The sequence below is a fragment of the Etheostoma spectabile genome, unplaced genomic scaffold (assembly GCF_008692095.1).
Source record: "Etheostoma spectabile isolate EspeVRDwgs_2016 unplaced genomic scaffold, UIUC_Espe_1.0 scaffold58, whole genome shotgun sequence".
NCBI lineage: Eukaryota > Metazoa > Chordata > Actinopteri > Perciformes > Percidae > Etheostoma > Etheostoma spectabile.
Genome location: NW_022605629.1, coordinates 15001 through 30669, shown reverse-complemented (window position 1 = coordinate 30669; position 15669 = coordinate 15001). Strand labels below are relative to the sequence as shown.

The 15669-nt window shown below is 41.5% G+C and overlaps 1 protein-coding gene across 1 annotated transcript in view; it reads left to right on the top strand.

Annotated features, from left to right (window-relative positions):
* LOC116686952 (attractin) overlaps window positions 1-14995 on the top strand; it is a 54838-nt gene extending 39843 nt beyond the window's left edge. The window contains exons 10-14 of the mRNA XM_032511975.1: window positions 1898-2052; window positions 8819-8903; window positions 12809-13032; window positions 14517-14638; window positions 14990-14995. Coding sequence (XP_032367866.1) covers window positions 1898-2052; window positions 8819-8903; window positions 12809-13032; window positions 14517-14638; window positions 14990-14995 — 592 coding nt within the window. The remainder of the gene's footprint in view (window positions 1-1897; window positions 2053-8818; window positions 8904-12808; window positions 13033-14516; window positions 14639-14989) is intronic.
* Window positions 14996-15669: the final 674 nt, after the last annotated feature.

The following is a 15669-nucleotide window of genomic DNA, read 5'->3' as shown; positions in this document are numbered from 1 at the left end:
CCCCAAGTGGAGTATGCTGTTGGAAGAATGAAAATGTTGTGATTTTCTGTATAATTGTTAAGGCTTTTTTTTTTTTTTTCTTCTTGTGAAGTGAAGTATACTTGTACCTTCTCAGGCCTCTAAAATGATTCAAATCAACACTGATTGGACAATCCATGGACATTCATCCTTTGATAAGGTGTCGCATATAGGAAGCACTAAATCTCTCTACGCAAAATGCAAGAATGGAGAATGCAAAATGAAAACATCTCGCAGAAGTTTCATCAGAGCATCAAAACATACGTGTTTCCCTGAAATGAGCTGTAACTGTTGCATGTTAAAATGTAGTTCTTGTTCTTAACAAAGAATGTCAAACAGCAACTAGCTCTCATGAAAACAGCCTGCAGTAGTTTTCCCTCTCTTCAAGGTTTTACATATAGCAGCCAGAAGGATTTGTTGCGAGTTATGCAAGAAGTCCGTTATTTTTAAGTCGACAGTCTGACTGCAGTAAATCTGACATTCAAGGCAAAGAATGACTGACTCACTGCATCAGTTAACTTTTTCTTCTCCGTATCGACCCCAGTTTTTTTTTTTTCCAAAAAATTAAACATTTCTAATTTCAGTCACTTTGAAGTTTTAATGATTTTTTTTTTTTGTGATCATTTATTTTGGAAAATTAAACGGCAACAAAGAATCCCAAACATTACACTAAGACAGAGCACGTGTCCCAGGGCCAGAAAGAAAAAAGTAATATAAATAAAATAGAATATAGAGAGGAAAGACGGGAGGGAGAAAGACAAAAACAACACACCCAAACACATACACAAACAGACAAAGTTTTCATAATTTAAAATACAGTAAGCTGCTATAATATTGTAAGGCTGAAAAGCATCTGACATTAGTTTTGGCTTTAATCAGAAGGAAGTGATTTGGACCTATGGCCTTTGTGGTTAAGTAATTGCAATGCTATTAACCGGTAATGATTTAGAATAGTTAGAATAAGGAGATATGATTGCATAAACCTGTTACATTGAATATGTATGTTTTGTAATAAGCAATGAACGCTGGGAAGACTGAGCACGTTACATTTTGTATACGGCAGCATTTTGTGTTTAAAGGGAAGAATTTATTAAATCAATTTGGCTCTTGGCATTAAGTGTTGTACACAGTGACATTCTCCTGTGAAAACTGAGACAAAGCAACCGTTAAATCTTGTAAAAGGCTGGGCGTCCAGATAGCTCAGTTGGTAGACCCATTGGTAGTGCCCATATGTAGAGGTTTGCTCTTAGGTGCAGCGGTCCTGGGTTTGACTCCGACTTGTGACCTGCTGGCTGAAAAATGCCCAAATCTTGTAAAAAGCTGTGTTAATGGTGAGCAGGAAGTCAGTTCTGATAGGGGTGGCAGTAGCTCAGTCCATAGGGAGTTGGGTTGGGAACCGGAGGGTCACTGGTTCAAATCCCCGTATGGACCCAAAAAGTTGGGAGTGTGGATTGGTGGCTGGAGAGATGCCACTTCACCTCCTGGGCACTGCCAGGTGCCCTTGAGCAAGGCACCGTACCCCCCCGACCGCTCAGGGCGCTGGTTCAGCTGGCAGCCCACTCACTCTGACATCTCTCCATGTATAGTGCATGTATAGGTCCTGAGCATGTGTGTGTATTTCAGGCCTGTGTGTGAGTACTAACAAAAAGTGTGTACACAGAGTGCAGTACAGTAATTTCCCCATTGGGGACTAATAAACAAATTATCTTATCTTATCTATCTCTTAACAGTTTGACCCTCTCTTTAGACACAAAAACAGTTGCAGTAGTAGCATGTCGGCATTGCCACAAAAGATGAAAATGATTTTTAAGCAGCCTGAAAGTAGCTACTGAATAACCTCTATATATTGTGTAACAACCATCACTGTGTGTTTGTGCAGGACCATTCTGAGAGACAGCGGCTTCTTCCGTTACCTCCACACGGCGGAGATAGTGAGCGGGACCATGCTGGTGTTTGGAGGCAACACACACAACGACACCTCCATGAGCCACGGCGCCAAGTGCTTCTCCTCAGACTTCCTGGCCTACAGCCTGGGTCAGACACACACACACACACACACACACACACACACACACACACACACACACACACACACCACACACACACACACACCACACACACACACACACACACACACACCAGTCTGTTTTCTCTGCTAAGCATGCAACTATGATCAGTACAACTGCCGTGTTTTGTTGTCGGACACGGAGCGGCTCCACTGGAGCAAGCGAAGGTCAGATGTTGCTGCTTGAGGTACAGGCGGTAAGTGACAGCCTCATATCGTACATAGAACTCAGAATAATGGGGTCTTAAATTTTCCAGCACCTAGTATTTTCACTGTATAATATCTCCAGGCAGAATGCGGTGGAATGGGACATGGTTTTCCTGGATAAAGGAAGTGAAGCGGTGTGTTGTGCCTGTTGAAAGTTCCTTCTTTTTTTTGTCATTTATATACTTAATACTTATTTACGTGCATATTAATGCGGTTCTGGGCTGGAAAGGCTGGTAGTTGCCTGAAGAAAGTTGAATCTAAATCACTGGACTGGGGTCTTGAATGAAGACGTTTTGCTGTTTGTCCCTAGTAGTTATTCTGCTCTGTGTACAGTTAGTCTATTTAATCAAAAGTGTGATGACGTCATATCACCTGGATAAGATATATATATATATATACTGTATGTACACACACACACACACACACACACACACACACACACACACACCCCGGGGTCAAAAGAATTTGGACAACCCTGTTCACACTACTTTTCGTCTTGGGACTTTTTTGTGGTCTGGTTCAATTTCAATTCAATTTTATTTATATAGGGCTAAATCACAACAGTTATCTCATCGCGCTTTCCATAAAGAGCAGGTCAAGACCGGACTCTGAGGTGTTATTTACAGAAACCCAACAGTTCCCACCAAGAGCAAGCACTAGGCGACAGAGGCAAGGAAAAACGTCCTTTTAAGAGGCAGAAACCTCGAAGAACCATGGCTCAGGGTGGGTCATCTGCCTCGACTGGTTGGGGGTGAGAGAGAGAGAGAGAGACACGGACAGACAGACAGACAGACACACTTGTAGCAGAGGGTATCAAGCAGGAACATGGAGGCAGCAGGTGACTCCAACCACAGATCCAGAGCCAGAAACACCTGCAGGAAGTGTTGGGAGGAGAGAAGGGAGGGGAGAGAGAGCACAAGACCCCGCGAAAGGGAAGAAGTCGAGTTAGTAACATGCATTGATGGAATGAGGTTGCATACAGATGGACAGAAGGAGGAAGAGAGAGGTGCTCAGTGCATCATGGGAAGTCCCCCAGCAGTCTAGGCCTATGGCAGCATAACTAAGGGATGGTTAGGACTCTCCTGAGCCATCCCTAACTATAATTTATTGACCAACTGCCACTTTGCTTTTTTGAAGTTGTTTTAGGGGGCAAGATTCCAGATTGGCCAATCTGAGCTTTCATTCTCTCAAAGGCGGAGCAGGATACCCAGGGCTCGGTTTACACCTATCACCATTTGTAGCCACTGGGGGAGCATAGGCACCCTGGGGGAACTCAAATGAATGTTAAAAAACCACCACAAAGACATCTCCAAACTGTCTAACTCTCCGGCCCAAAACAAATGCTGCTGTGAGCCCATTATAGCATGAAATACATCCCAGAATCTTGTATTGGTGTGACTGATGTCTGCCTTTAATTCACATTAGTGCCATAGAGCAGTGATTCCCAACCAGGGGTACTTCTGCAGTTGCCAGGGGGTACGTGTAAAGATTGTGTAGCAGCTTGAGTTATTAAAAAACAAATTACGTTTTGATTAAATTAATATACCCTCTGTAACAACTGAACACTACATGTTGAAGTTATGCAATCATTCCCAATCTTGCAGAGACGGAGAGCGTAGATGTATGTAAGGAGACAACATAGGCACCGGCTAGGTATTGCTAACTAAAATGCTAGTTTACATTAGTAATTAAACCTAAACAGCTGATGTAAGTCCAAACTGCCTGGGAGCTTACCCTGGATTATATTGTGAGTCCTCTTCTGTGCGACAGTAAGTTGCGTGGTTATGACACAATCGTTAGCCTATTTTTACAAAAACATCTGCTACGGAGCCATAACGTGAGCTACAAGGTAATAGAGCCTTTCATACATTGGCGCTTTTCTGTTGAAATAAACAACGGACAAATAGAGTCTTTATACACTTCAGATGTGAAGTTATTTGCTGTCTAAGTGGCGCAAAAAAAGAATTGGCAGTCAATTGGATGCTAACGGCGGGTGATGACTTATTAGCATCAAAATGGCGCCACAGGAGCTCTGCTTAGAGAGGAGCGGCTTACCCCCTTGGTTTTAACAGGTGGTTGGCTAACATCATGGAATAAATGGTAGAAATAAAAGCTAAAAGTAAGTGGCTGAAATAGCTAGACTACTGACTAAACGGTTCAAATAATTATCTAAAAGTAATGGATAAATAGTAAATATCTAAATATTGACAGCTGAACAAGTTTGAACAAATGAACGATATCCACTTTTATACAATGAATTAGTGTTTCGGAACATACATTGGGAATTGATGACCCGGTCATTGTGAGGGTTGGGAACCACTACCACAAAGGAAAGTCAGGTCTTTGGGGGGGGGGGGGGGGGGGGGGGGGAATTGGCAGATCAGATTTTGTAGAACATTCTGTTGCTGCTGACTCCTTGAGGATTTCTCAGTGAAGGAAAATACAGAGTGATCACAACGATGGAAGCACTAAACCAGTCAGTCTGGGGTTCGCTCTGGCTGCTTTGGGAACTTCTCTGATGTTTATTACTGTGCTCTTCTCTCTGTACTGCTCGGATGCCCTTAATCAAGGTACTTAACCCTCAGTTTGTGCAACACAGCTGCTCCACAGCGGATAGAGTTGTACAAAGCTACTCCCCCATGTGTGTCTGCAAGCAGAAGAAGCCGAATGATAGGAAATGCGTTTCTTTTGTCTTTCCTACTTAAATATGACGATATGACGAAAAATTGATTGTTGTCCGCCGTAGTGTACTTTTTCTTTTGCATTCTCATTATAATCCCATTTCAAGTTCTCTATGTCCTAATAGAAGTTAGCACAGTTTTGTCAGGAACTGTCCTCATTTTGTTAGTTGCCTGCAAATATTGTTGTCGGCCTCCTTCCGCAGTGCTGTCAGATACCGCTCATTAATGGGAGGCTTTGGTCTGTGTGGATGGGGGGGAGAATTTCCTGCAGGCTGCGAAATGGCCCCAGGACATTCTGTTTTTCTGTGTCATTACAAAGATGATTGACAGACGGACGAAATTGCAATCTCAGAGGCCCGAGCACCCCCTCCCCTTCCTGTGCAACCAGCTCTTTTTTCATGAGAATTGCACGTTGGGCCTGAAACATCCCTGTTTTCAGCTCATCGGCGTGGTGGTACGCTATTTGAAGCCTGTGTATAGGGGCCTAGACACCTGCAAATATTTACACATTAGAAATATTATGATATTGTTAATACATTAATTCAATTCTTAGCATAGGTAAGTATCCCAGCTATACATTTACAACAAGTCCAAACTTGATGGGCACCATGAGACCAACTCATCTCACACTGGTCACAGTGGGAAACAGATTGTTTTCATGATTTCCCCAGAGAGTTTACGTTAACTCAAACCTTAGAAATGAGTATTGTTGTTTTCCCTCCCTCGTAGGGCTGGGTATTGTCTTTGACTTTGATATTGGTTCCTAAACAATACTTTTTTGATAACACTTTAAAAAACAAACAAAAAAAACTTAATTGTTTCAAACAGAAATGACATTACAGAACATTACACATTATGGCGCAAATCCTATGTTTCAACATAGCATACGTGAGCCCTGTCTCTGTGAGTAACGTTGTTTTTCCTGCATGTGTCTACGATGTGTAACGTTAGACAGCCAATCACAAACCTTATTAGATCTTGGTAGAAGCATGCTTATTGGCTTACTGACGCTGATGAGATGAGATGGTATAGAAATTGGGTATTGAATGATGAGGCATTTTTCGCTACTCAAAACTAAGGAGGCAATTCGGTCGAGGCCTTAAAAGTATTGAATTCGGTACCCAGCCCTTCTTCCTCAGCTCTTACAGTACTGTACATCTCTCTCTCTCGTCCCTGTATGAGTCTGTAATTGAACAGCAGAGACACATAGACCCCATATACCCCCACCCCCCCAGCAGCCAGCTGCAAGGTCGGTGTCAGCAGCAGCCGCTCTGTAATTGTCTGGTAATTACAGATGAGATGGGCTAATCGCCCCTCCTTAACAAGCTGAACTCAATTAGAGTGTGGAATTTAAGGGTCATAATAAATCCGCACTCTGAGGGGGCAAAACGCCACACCGCCTGCAGTACTGGCGCACAACACCAGAGGGCAGTGTCTACCTGTGAATGTGCAGCTCTCTTGCAGATGTCGCTCTCTTGCAGATGTCACTCTCTCCTCTGGGAGCCCCATGATGACTTGCACTGCATTGTACTGACTGAGGGTGATGGATTGCAGTCACTGTCCTGTGTTGCTGCAGCTTTGACTCCCAGGCTCACAATGCCAAGTCTTTTTGTTGTTGTTGTTTGTTCAGTTTGTATGGGCCTGTGATAGGTGTACACAGTCACATACTGCTGCAGATTCATTTAAAAACTAAAGGAATTCATCACCTTGTTGGTTCATTTCTTCACCCAGCAAGCATTGACTTGATGATTTGGATGTCAAGACATCTCAAGGTTGGGGTTACAACTGAGCTCAATCTTGTTTGAAATGTCAGTTTCTACTGTAAATTATTGCACTTGACATAGTGTTAAAACATCTAAAAGCAGTGGTTTCCAAAAATGAAGGTCACAAGGGGATTGATGGGATTAGTGGGAGAAATGTACTTCAGTATCTTAAAATGATGACGTTTCTGACTTACCTCTTCTCCCTTCTGTTCTTGTGACATACTGGAACCTTTATTAGAATTAGAAACATGCTGAGAAAAAAAAGCCCTCTTTACAATCCACACTTGTATGTCCACATTAAGGCCATAAGCTTTGATAGAGGTCACAAGCCAAAACTGTGGGTCTAACCATGGGTCTAAAGACCTTCAAAATCAGGCCTGCTTTTAAACTACAGTAAACGTCTAGCTGTCCTTTGACCAGATCAGGGCTCATAGTGTACCTACTTATTCCTGTTCAGGTACATCTTTTTCCTGTTGGGCTCATCAGCCTCAAGAGGGATGCAAGGTAGTATTTAATCAAATCTGAATCCAGGATCAAATCCCTTATCCAATCTCATGACGCTTTAGCTTTTAACATTTGCAGGTAAGACGTTAAGGTAACAAGTAGCTAAAGATTTGGATCTGTTGTCACCTTTTGTTGGCTCATAAGCCACAGCCACTAGAGATTCTTACGGCGGCCTAATCAATGTTCTGAACCTGTAGCTACAAGCTGATAATGAGAGAGAGCACCAGAAGAGATTAACCTTATTTTTCACAAGCTACTTGCTCTAAATACTGCAGGTCTTAATGCAGAGTTTAAGTTCAACCGTGTAAAATATTGACATTATAAGAATACAGGTTTTACTGGGAGAGTCTCCTAATTTTGATTGGATGTGGATAACTTGTTTTGCTAAATGAAAACAAACTGAGAAATGAGGTTTGATGAGTACACAGACCTGCTCGTGGAAAGCACCTTAGCCAGAACTCATCATTTAAGCCGTTTTGGAATTAAAACTTTGTGATATTGATGAACGTTTGTTACGTTCACGTCATTGCCAAATGAGTTGCTACAAAGCTAATTAAGACTACCGGCTCCACAAAAGTGTGGGTGTGCCGACAGTTTTTTTTTTGTCATTACTTAGAATTCCTCATGGAGGACAGAGTGGCAGACAGAAACTACGCTATAGCTTTAAAGATGCAGTAGATTAGACTTATAAAACTAACTTTCTGTAATATTTGCTGAAACTGAACCCATATTTGAGTAGAACTAAATAAAATAAAAAAATAAAAAATCTGGCTTCTTTGGCACCTCCTCCAGCCTCTAGTGCGAACATCCACCGCTCCCTCTTCAAATTCTACAATAAGGGTCGGGGCACACATTTGCGCTCGTGGGGGGAGGGGCTTAGGAGACCGTTTGGGCATTAGCAGAAAGAAGGTGGGGAGGGACTTTGGCTAAATCCTGGATCTTCACAGTCCTACCTACAGCACCTTGTAATTAGCAGCAGCTGACATAATCTACCACCAGGGTGACGTTTGTCATTTTAACTTTTAGCAGAAGTGACATTCTGTGAATATCCATGCGTTACGTACTCTACGTTATGTCTGTACATGGCTGGTTCCTAATTCTAAAGGAGGAGGAGTGATAAAAGATATTAGGTGGCGATCAGATAACGATCAGAACAAAAGAGAAAGAATACTGCACACAGACATGGCCGTGGGCTGGTTGTCTAAGATGCAAACCACATTAGTGCAATCATCTATCAAATAAAGGCAATATGTCTCCCGCAAAATATCATTAAAACAAACAAAAAAAAGAAGGGAAAAATAGTGGCTGAATTCCCATCCTTGGCAATTTCCGTGTTGTACTTATTTTCTGAGTGTATTTCTGTTTTTCTTAGCATGGTTGTTGCTCCTATAGCCGTCAGTGCCTCATTGTCTCGGTCAAGGACACTTTGCTACCTCATTGATACACAAGGATATGAGCTGTCGCAGGTCTCGCTAACCACCCATGGCGTGCGTGTCTGCTGAATGCCCAAGTGCCGAAGACGCACATGCTTTAAGATGTGGTCAACGGTTTGACCTCTCTGTGTCGTCTTTTCATTCCAGCGTGTGACGAGTGGACAGTGCTGCCTCGACCGGACCTCTACCATGACGTCAATCGCTTTGGACACTCTGCGGTCTTCAGTGACAGGTAATCATTTACGCAGCGCTGACTGTAACTAACGCAGGGTTTGCAGAGTGCTGCACAGAAAGACTGTATGCATAATGTGGGAAAGGTATATTTGGCTAAAAGGCCTTAATGAAATTAAAACCAAAATAAGAACAAAACTAAACGGATCTTTCCATTAACAACAGTTTGGACATAAACGCATACATTCATTTGAATGGTATTGTATTCCTTCCATAGAGTTCTACAGACTTGTACAACCAATGCATAGGAAACCTGAATATGTTTCCTTTTTAATTTGTTGCTAATACTAATATAATAATTGGAAATCTACCACTCTTGGTTAAAATAGGCAGGAAATAAGTAGGGGAGAAGTCGGCCAGGTTACTGCAGGGCATATGAACGTGATATTTTCAGCCCTAACCTGATTTCTCTCAGTACCCTTATTTCTCGAGCGTTTAATCCAGGGTGACTGGCTTTACTTCCACCGGCGCCAACTCACATTTAGTTATGCTCTCATGGTATTTAAAGACAAATGGAATGGGTTACACAAACAAACCAGTTCACTTGGTATCTGCATTTGATGTAAATAGGAGCTGGGATGCGGTTTTTCTCTTTATGGGACTTTTCAGCTTTTCTAATGGGAAATCACAGTTTTCTCGGTTGCTTTTTTTTTTTTAAATAAATTCATGATGAGAAAGGATTTAAAAAAAGACACGCACATCCCTTGCCTCATGCCTGGTGCTTGAAACCTTACACAGCATTAAAATCCTTCCAACAATTGATTGAATCTTTAATTTGTGGTCGCATATTTGTTCACTCGGAATTTCCAGGGTGCCAATGTTCTCTAATTATTACTTGAATGATTCCATAAAACTGAATACTTATGATCAGATAGAACATTTTAAACTGCTGATTCTTATTTAGTCACAAAAGAAATGTGGGGAACATGGTGCTTTCCTTCCAATACTCTAATAATAAAGAAAAAAAACCAAATGCTGAGCTGAAGAGGGAAAAAATGTAAACTCTGAGGCAGCATGGGGACAAGGCAAACACTTAAAGCCACAGACACACAGTACATCTGAAATAAAGCTTGTTACTTTGAGAAATAATCCTTTGTGCGAATGTGCGTTCATACATGACATTTCATTATTAGTCTGAGATATGAATGGATTGTGATGGGTATGGTGGTGCAACCAGAAGGGATGACTCATCGGTAAGTGTTATCTGCACCGCCAGCAGAGCATGACACAGCAATCCATATTAAATTATACGTCCTGTTGTGGAGAAGGCATCAAATATTTACATGAATCACCAGCCCTGTATTGAGTCAATCTTCACTGATGATGACTCCTGTTCCTCAGGAGTAATTAAGAGTTTGTTGCATGCATGCATTCGTTCATTGATGCAGTTCAGATTCAACGCAATCGCAGACTGACTCCAGAGCAGTAAGCCCTTTTTTGGAACATTTTTGCTTTTGAACAGAAAACGTTTCAAAAGAACTTTACAGTAAGGCTCCGAAAAACAAACAACAAAATGATGGGATGCATAATAGATAGAGGAAAAACTATGAAAAACGTAGTCCAGAAAAAATGGGTCGCGATTACCAGCATCTGCAAAAACTCACTCTAAAGGGAAAGTAGTGGCGTTCACTTACTCATTCATGAATAAGTCAAACAAATCACCTTCTCTAGCCCCCAGTTAAACCTCTCTGCATTGGTTGATTTTAGAATGATTTCTCAAGGTCATATAATGCTCATTTTCTGGATCATACTTGTGTTTTGGGGTTCTGCTAGAACATATTTACATGCTTACATGCTATAATATAAAAAAAGAAAAAAAAAACATTTTACTGTGTGACTGTCTAAAACACTCTGTTTTAGCGTCTTCTCTCCAAGCACCCCTCCTGGGGAAAAAAAAGCCAGTCTGCTCTGATTGGTCAGCATTTCAGGGTCTTCCTCATCTGGGGCTGTTTCAGGAAGGAGGTTAACAAACTCTGATCTCGGAGTTGATTTACTCTAAGATGGGAAACGTAGTTTTAAGTTCCAGAACAGCTGATTTGAGTTAAGCTGCGCCACTATAAAAAGGCAGCGTAAATAAAGCCTTGATATTACAATTCGCCATGGCAACAACCACAAACAAACTGGTCAGCGGTAATACTCATGCACATGTACAGTTTGACCATATATTTTGTTTAAAAAGCAACTGCTGCTGCAAAGGAGAAAATTTGCGTGGGAGAAAATTGCTGCTAGAGTACATTTGTGAGTTCTAATATAGTATATTAACATCATATTTAGTCATTTAATTGAGTATAATATTACTGGTGAAATGGTATTGAAACTATATCTATTTCATTTAGTTGCAATCCTGTGGGTGAAAAAGTCCCACAGTCCATTTACAGTCCATAGTACCAGGCGTTCTTTGCTTCTTTTTTTTAAAGGAAGCGGCTTACTTTCTGTATTTTTTCCCATTCAAAACTCCGACATTCTCCTCCTCCTGATCCGTGCGCTCAGCAGGACGTCCAGAGCGAGCAGTTTGAAGTATGCCCTCTATAATCCGAGGGCACTTTTGATCAGACTGGTGCAAATTACCCATCCACCCTGCCCAGCCGCTGCCTGCAAGCACACGCACTCACAGTCACACACTAATCCTCTGAACAGAGGCCAGTGGAGAGTGATGTTCAGAAATGCTCTGAACCCGACATCCAAACACACACTGGCACACACTCACTGCAGGGGGAGGTCTTTCAGGTCCATCTACACCGGAGGAGAGGGCTTGTTGGGGATTTAGCCGACTTGTGAGGCAGGTTGAAGCCCAGAGAAGAGGAAGCGCACCGGGATGAAGCTTCTCTGACTCACTGCTCACAAAAGCTCAAAACTGAAGATTGCGATTTCCTGAATCCCTTACATCTTCTCACCACCTTCCCCTGTAGTAGGCCTGGGTGTCATCCATGACTTTACGAATCAATTAGATTCTGATTCACAAGGTCCCAAATCGATTTATTTTTCTATTCGATATCCGTTAGGTTAGGAACATTTCAGTTACAACACCAGTTATCTTGGATATGAAAGATAATCTACAATTGTTTAATGTTCCCTCTAACCTGCTGCATTCTTAAAAGTAGCAATGTTTACATTAAGAACTAACCTGACTGAAAGATACTTTTTATCATGCTAATACAATCAAGTGCAGCTCAACCGACTCTACATTCAGTGAGCATTGAGTGATATTTCATTCAGATATCTTAAGGTGAAGGACCCCTTTTAAAGGGCTATGCCACTTTTTCCTTTTCCAGAACGTAGCCTAACTTTGGAGTTTTATTTAACCCCCTTTCCGACATTGGTACCAGTGGATTCCTCAGGTCTTCTAGTTTCATGTGGTAAAGATTAGGGATGGTCCGATACCACTTCCCGATACAGATTCTGATACCCAAACTTGTGCATTGGCCGATACGAAGTACTGATCCAATACCAGTGTGTTGTGTATTTTATTATGTTTTAACAACTGTATACTACTATCCTTGTATGGATATGATTTCTATCTTTGTTGTTGGTCTGGCTGTGGTTAAACTCTTTGTGAAACATGAACAAACAATGAATGACTAAACTTTCTTTTATTATCCAATTTGACAGTCCGTTATAACAGAAAGAGAACATAGATAAACTACTTTTAACGTATATTTTTATTTTATTACGTGGTATCGGATCGGTGCATAAACTCCAGTACTTACCAATACCAGCATTTTAGGTAGTATCGGAGGCAATACTGATACTCGTGTCAAAACATCTCTAGTAAAGATCGATTCTTGGATTGTATAAATCAATTTTGGATCATTTAAATGGTAATCAATGTAAGTCAGGAAAAAAAAATGTTTTAAACGCAGCCCTACCCTGTAGCCCTCTAACATCCTTCCCCCTTTTATCTGACAGTGAGATGTACGTGTTCGGTGGCTTCAATAGCTTGCTGCTCAGTGACGTCCTCGTCTACACCTCGCCCAGCTGCGCAGCCTTCTCTAGCCCAGCCTCCTGCAGCCAGGCCTGGCCAGGGATCCACTGCGTCTGGAACAGCACCCAGGGGACCTGCCTGCCCTGGGAGAGCAACGCCATCGGAACGGAACCGCAGCCGCTCCCGGCCTCCTGCAACACACGATCATGTAGGTGACGCCTGCATTCTGCCATGTGAAACTAATCCAAGCTTATTTTAGATCCTTTGCTGTTTTCTTCCTGAGTGTCTGCAGAACTCCTCTGCATTTACAACACTCACCACAGACGAACCGCTCCAGACTTCGATTGAAAGCAGGTCTTGGTACGCTTGTTTGGTCCGCCTTTGGTGCACACCAGAGTTTGATTACCGCGTTCTCACCTGCCCAAACAAACTGCACCAGCGTGGCAAACAAACTCTAGTTCGATGCAACCGAACTAAAGGCTGCAGGTGTGAAAACGCACTTAAACTGCAGTATAAGGGGAAAAAACAAGCTAAATAAATTCCATGTGCTTCCATTTTAGGCCTGTGGCTCAAATTTCTAATGGCAATAACTGAAACAGTAGATACACATTAAATTGTGAGAAGTGTGAAGTCGGGCAGTGATGGAAAGTAACTAAACATTTAAGCAAGTACTGTACGTAAGTAGAAATTTAAGGTTAGTATTTTACTTGAATAGGGACCTTTCATGCTACTTTCTACAGATTCTAAAAGTTTTTCCATCCAAAACATATGATGATCTTATCAAATCTTGTACATTATTACAGATTAAACGACCTAACGCATAAATCATTAAAATTAGCTCCACCTTGACCAACTGCAATAGTAAAATGCTACTTACACATTAATGCTTTAGTGATAAAATCAAAACGTGATAATTATTAATATAACGCTCACATGCTCTACATTTAGTGTTTTTACATTTCATACTTTAATTAAATTTTGTTAATGTACTTTTACTTAAGTAGCATTTTCAATGCAGGACCTAGCAGTGTTTTTACAGTTGTGTATTGTTACTTTTTCTTAAAGGGGGGGGGGGTGCACGGTCACGGAAGACTTGTATCATGTGGATGCGCCAACAGTGTTGTTGTCATAACTCAGTATGGGGGAGACAGGAACTACGCACTCTAGCTTTAATTTAAGGATCTGAATATTTCCTCCACCACAGGCATCTGGTAAATGGTTGGCTCTAGATGGTAACCACTAGATTTGCAAAATCTTGGACAAACTCACAGACTTAGCCATAACCATTCTATTTCGCGAGTCTTTTGCAAAATATTGGGATACCTTCTAGACATGACAATGGTAAATTACTGACTCGAAGCAGCTGCCCCCCTTTTTTATTTTTACCTGCTACTTGTTTTAATACTGATTGTGTAAATATAATCAGGGCTGCACAATTAATCACATTTTTATCAAAATTGCAATATGGACTAGTCCAGTATCCACATCGCAGAGCCGTGCACAATATTTGTTAAAGGCAAAATATGTGTCAAACTGAATGACTTATTGTGGTGCTGCAGAGACGTCCCGGCCTACAAATCCTATCCTAGAGACTACAGAAAACCTCTTGATATAGTACAGATCCTTGCAAAAATCACACTATAATCATTTAAATGTTTGCAAAACTGTCCCATGTTCTATCAAATGTTGCAGATGCTGACAACGAGAGATGTGACCAGTACACGGACTGCTACAGCTGCACTGCTAACACCAACGGCTGCCAGTGGTGTTCCGGCCAGTGTGTGTCTCTGGGAAGCAACTGCACCTCTGCCACGGTAAGAAAATTCACCCCCGCTGACGGTGCTAACCCTGCTAACTCCAACATCACAGCTAACGGCGTGGCCACATCTATCCTCATGCCTCAGTGCTTTCAAATCCAACGTAGAGATCAGGGTCTCGTTATTGGCTTTGAGATTTTCATTACAAAATTTAGAGCCATTTTTTTTTGTTCTAATTGTGTGTAACATGTCAGTACATACAAGCTGTCATACAAGCTAAAGTAATTGAAGTCATTTTTAGACTTTTAATAAGAAACATTTACTGTCAGTTTTTAACTGAATACAAGAAAAGTGTCTTTGCCCCTCCCATTGATGCTTAAAAGAATCAGAATCCAATTTATTTCCCAGGTATGAGGAAACATACGAGGAATGTTTCTTTGGAACATCGTTGCTCACAATGCGCTTACACATACAAAACAACCAAACAAAATATACACACTAATACAGTGGGGCTCAAACGTTTGGGCACCCCAGGTAAAAATTTGTACTAATGTGCATAAAGAAGCCAAGAAAAGATGGAAAAATCTCCAAAAAGCATCAAATGACAGATTAAACATTTGTATAATATGTCACAAAAAGTTATATTTTATTTCCATCATTTACACTTTCAAAATAACAGAAAACAAAAAAATGGCGTCTGCAAAAGTTTGGGCCCTGCAGAGTTTACAGCAAGCACGCATCCGTTTGGAGAGCTGAGACCTGACAGCATCATGGATTGTTCACAATCATCGTCTGGAAAGACCAGGTGATGTCAATCTTAAGGTTTTAAATGCCCAGACTCATCTGACCCCCCCCAACAATCAGCACCATGGCTTCTTCTAAGCAGTTGTCTAGAAAACTGAAAATAGTTGACGCTCGCAAAGCAGGAGAAGGCTATAAGAAGATAGCAAAGCGTTTTCAGATGCTAATATCCTCTGGTTGGAATGTAATTAAGAAATGGCAGTCATCAGGAACAGTGGAAGTTAAAGCAAGATCTGGAAGATCAAGAAAAATATCAGACCAGCTCGCAGGATTGGGAGAAAAGCAAG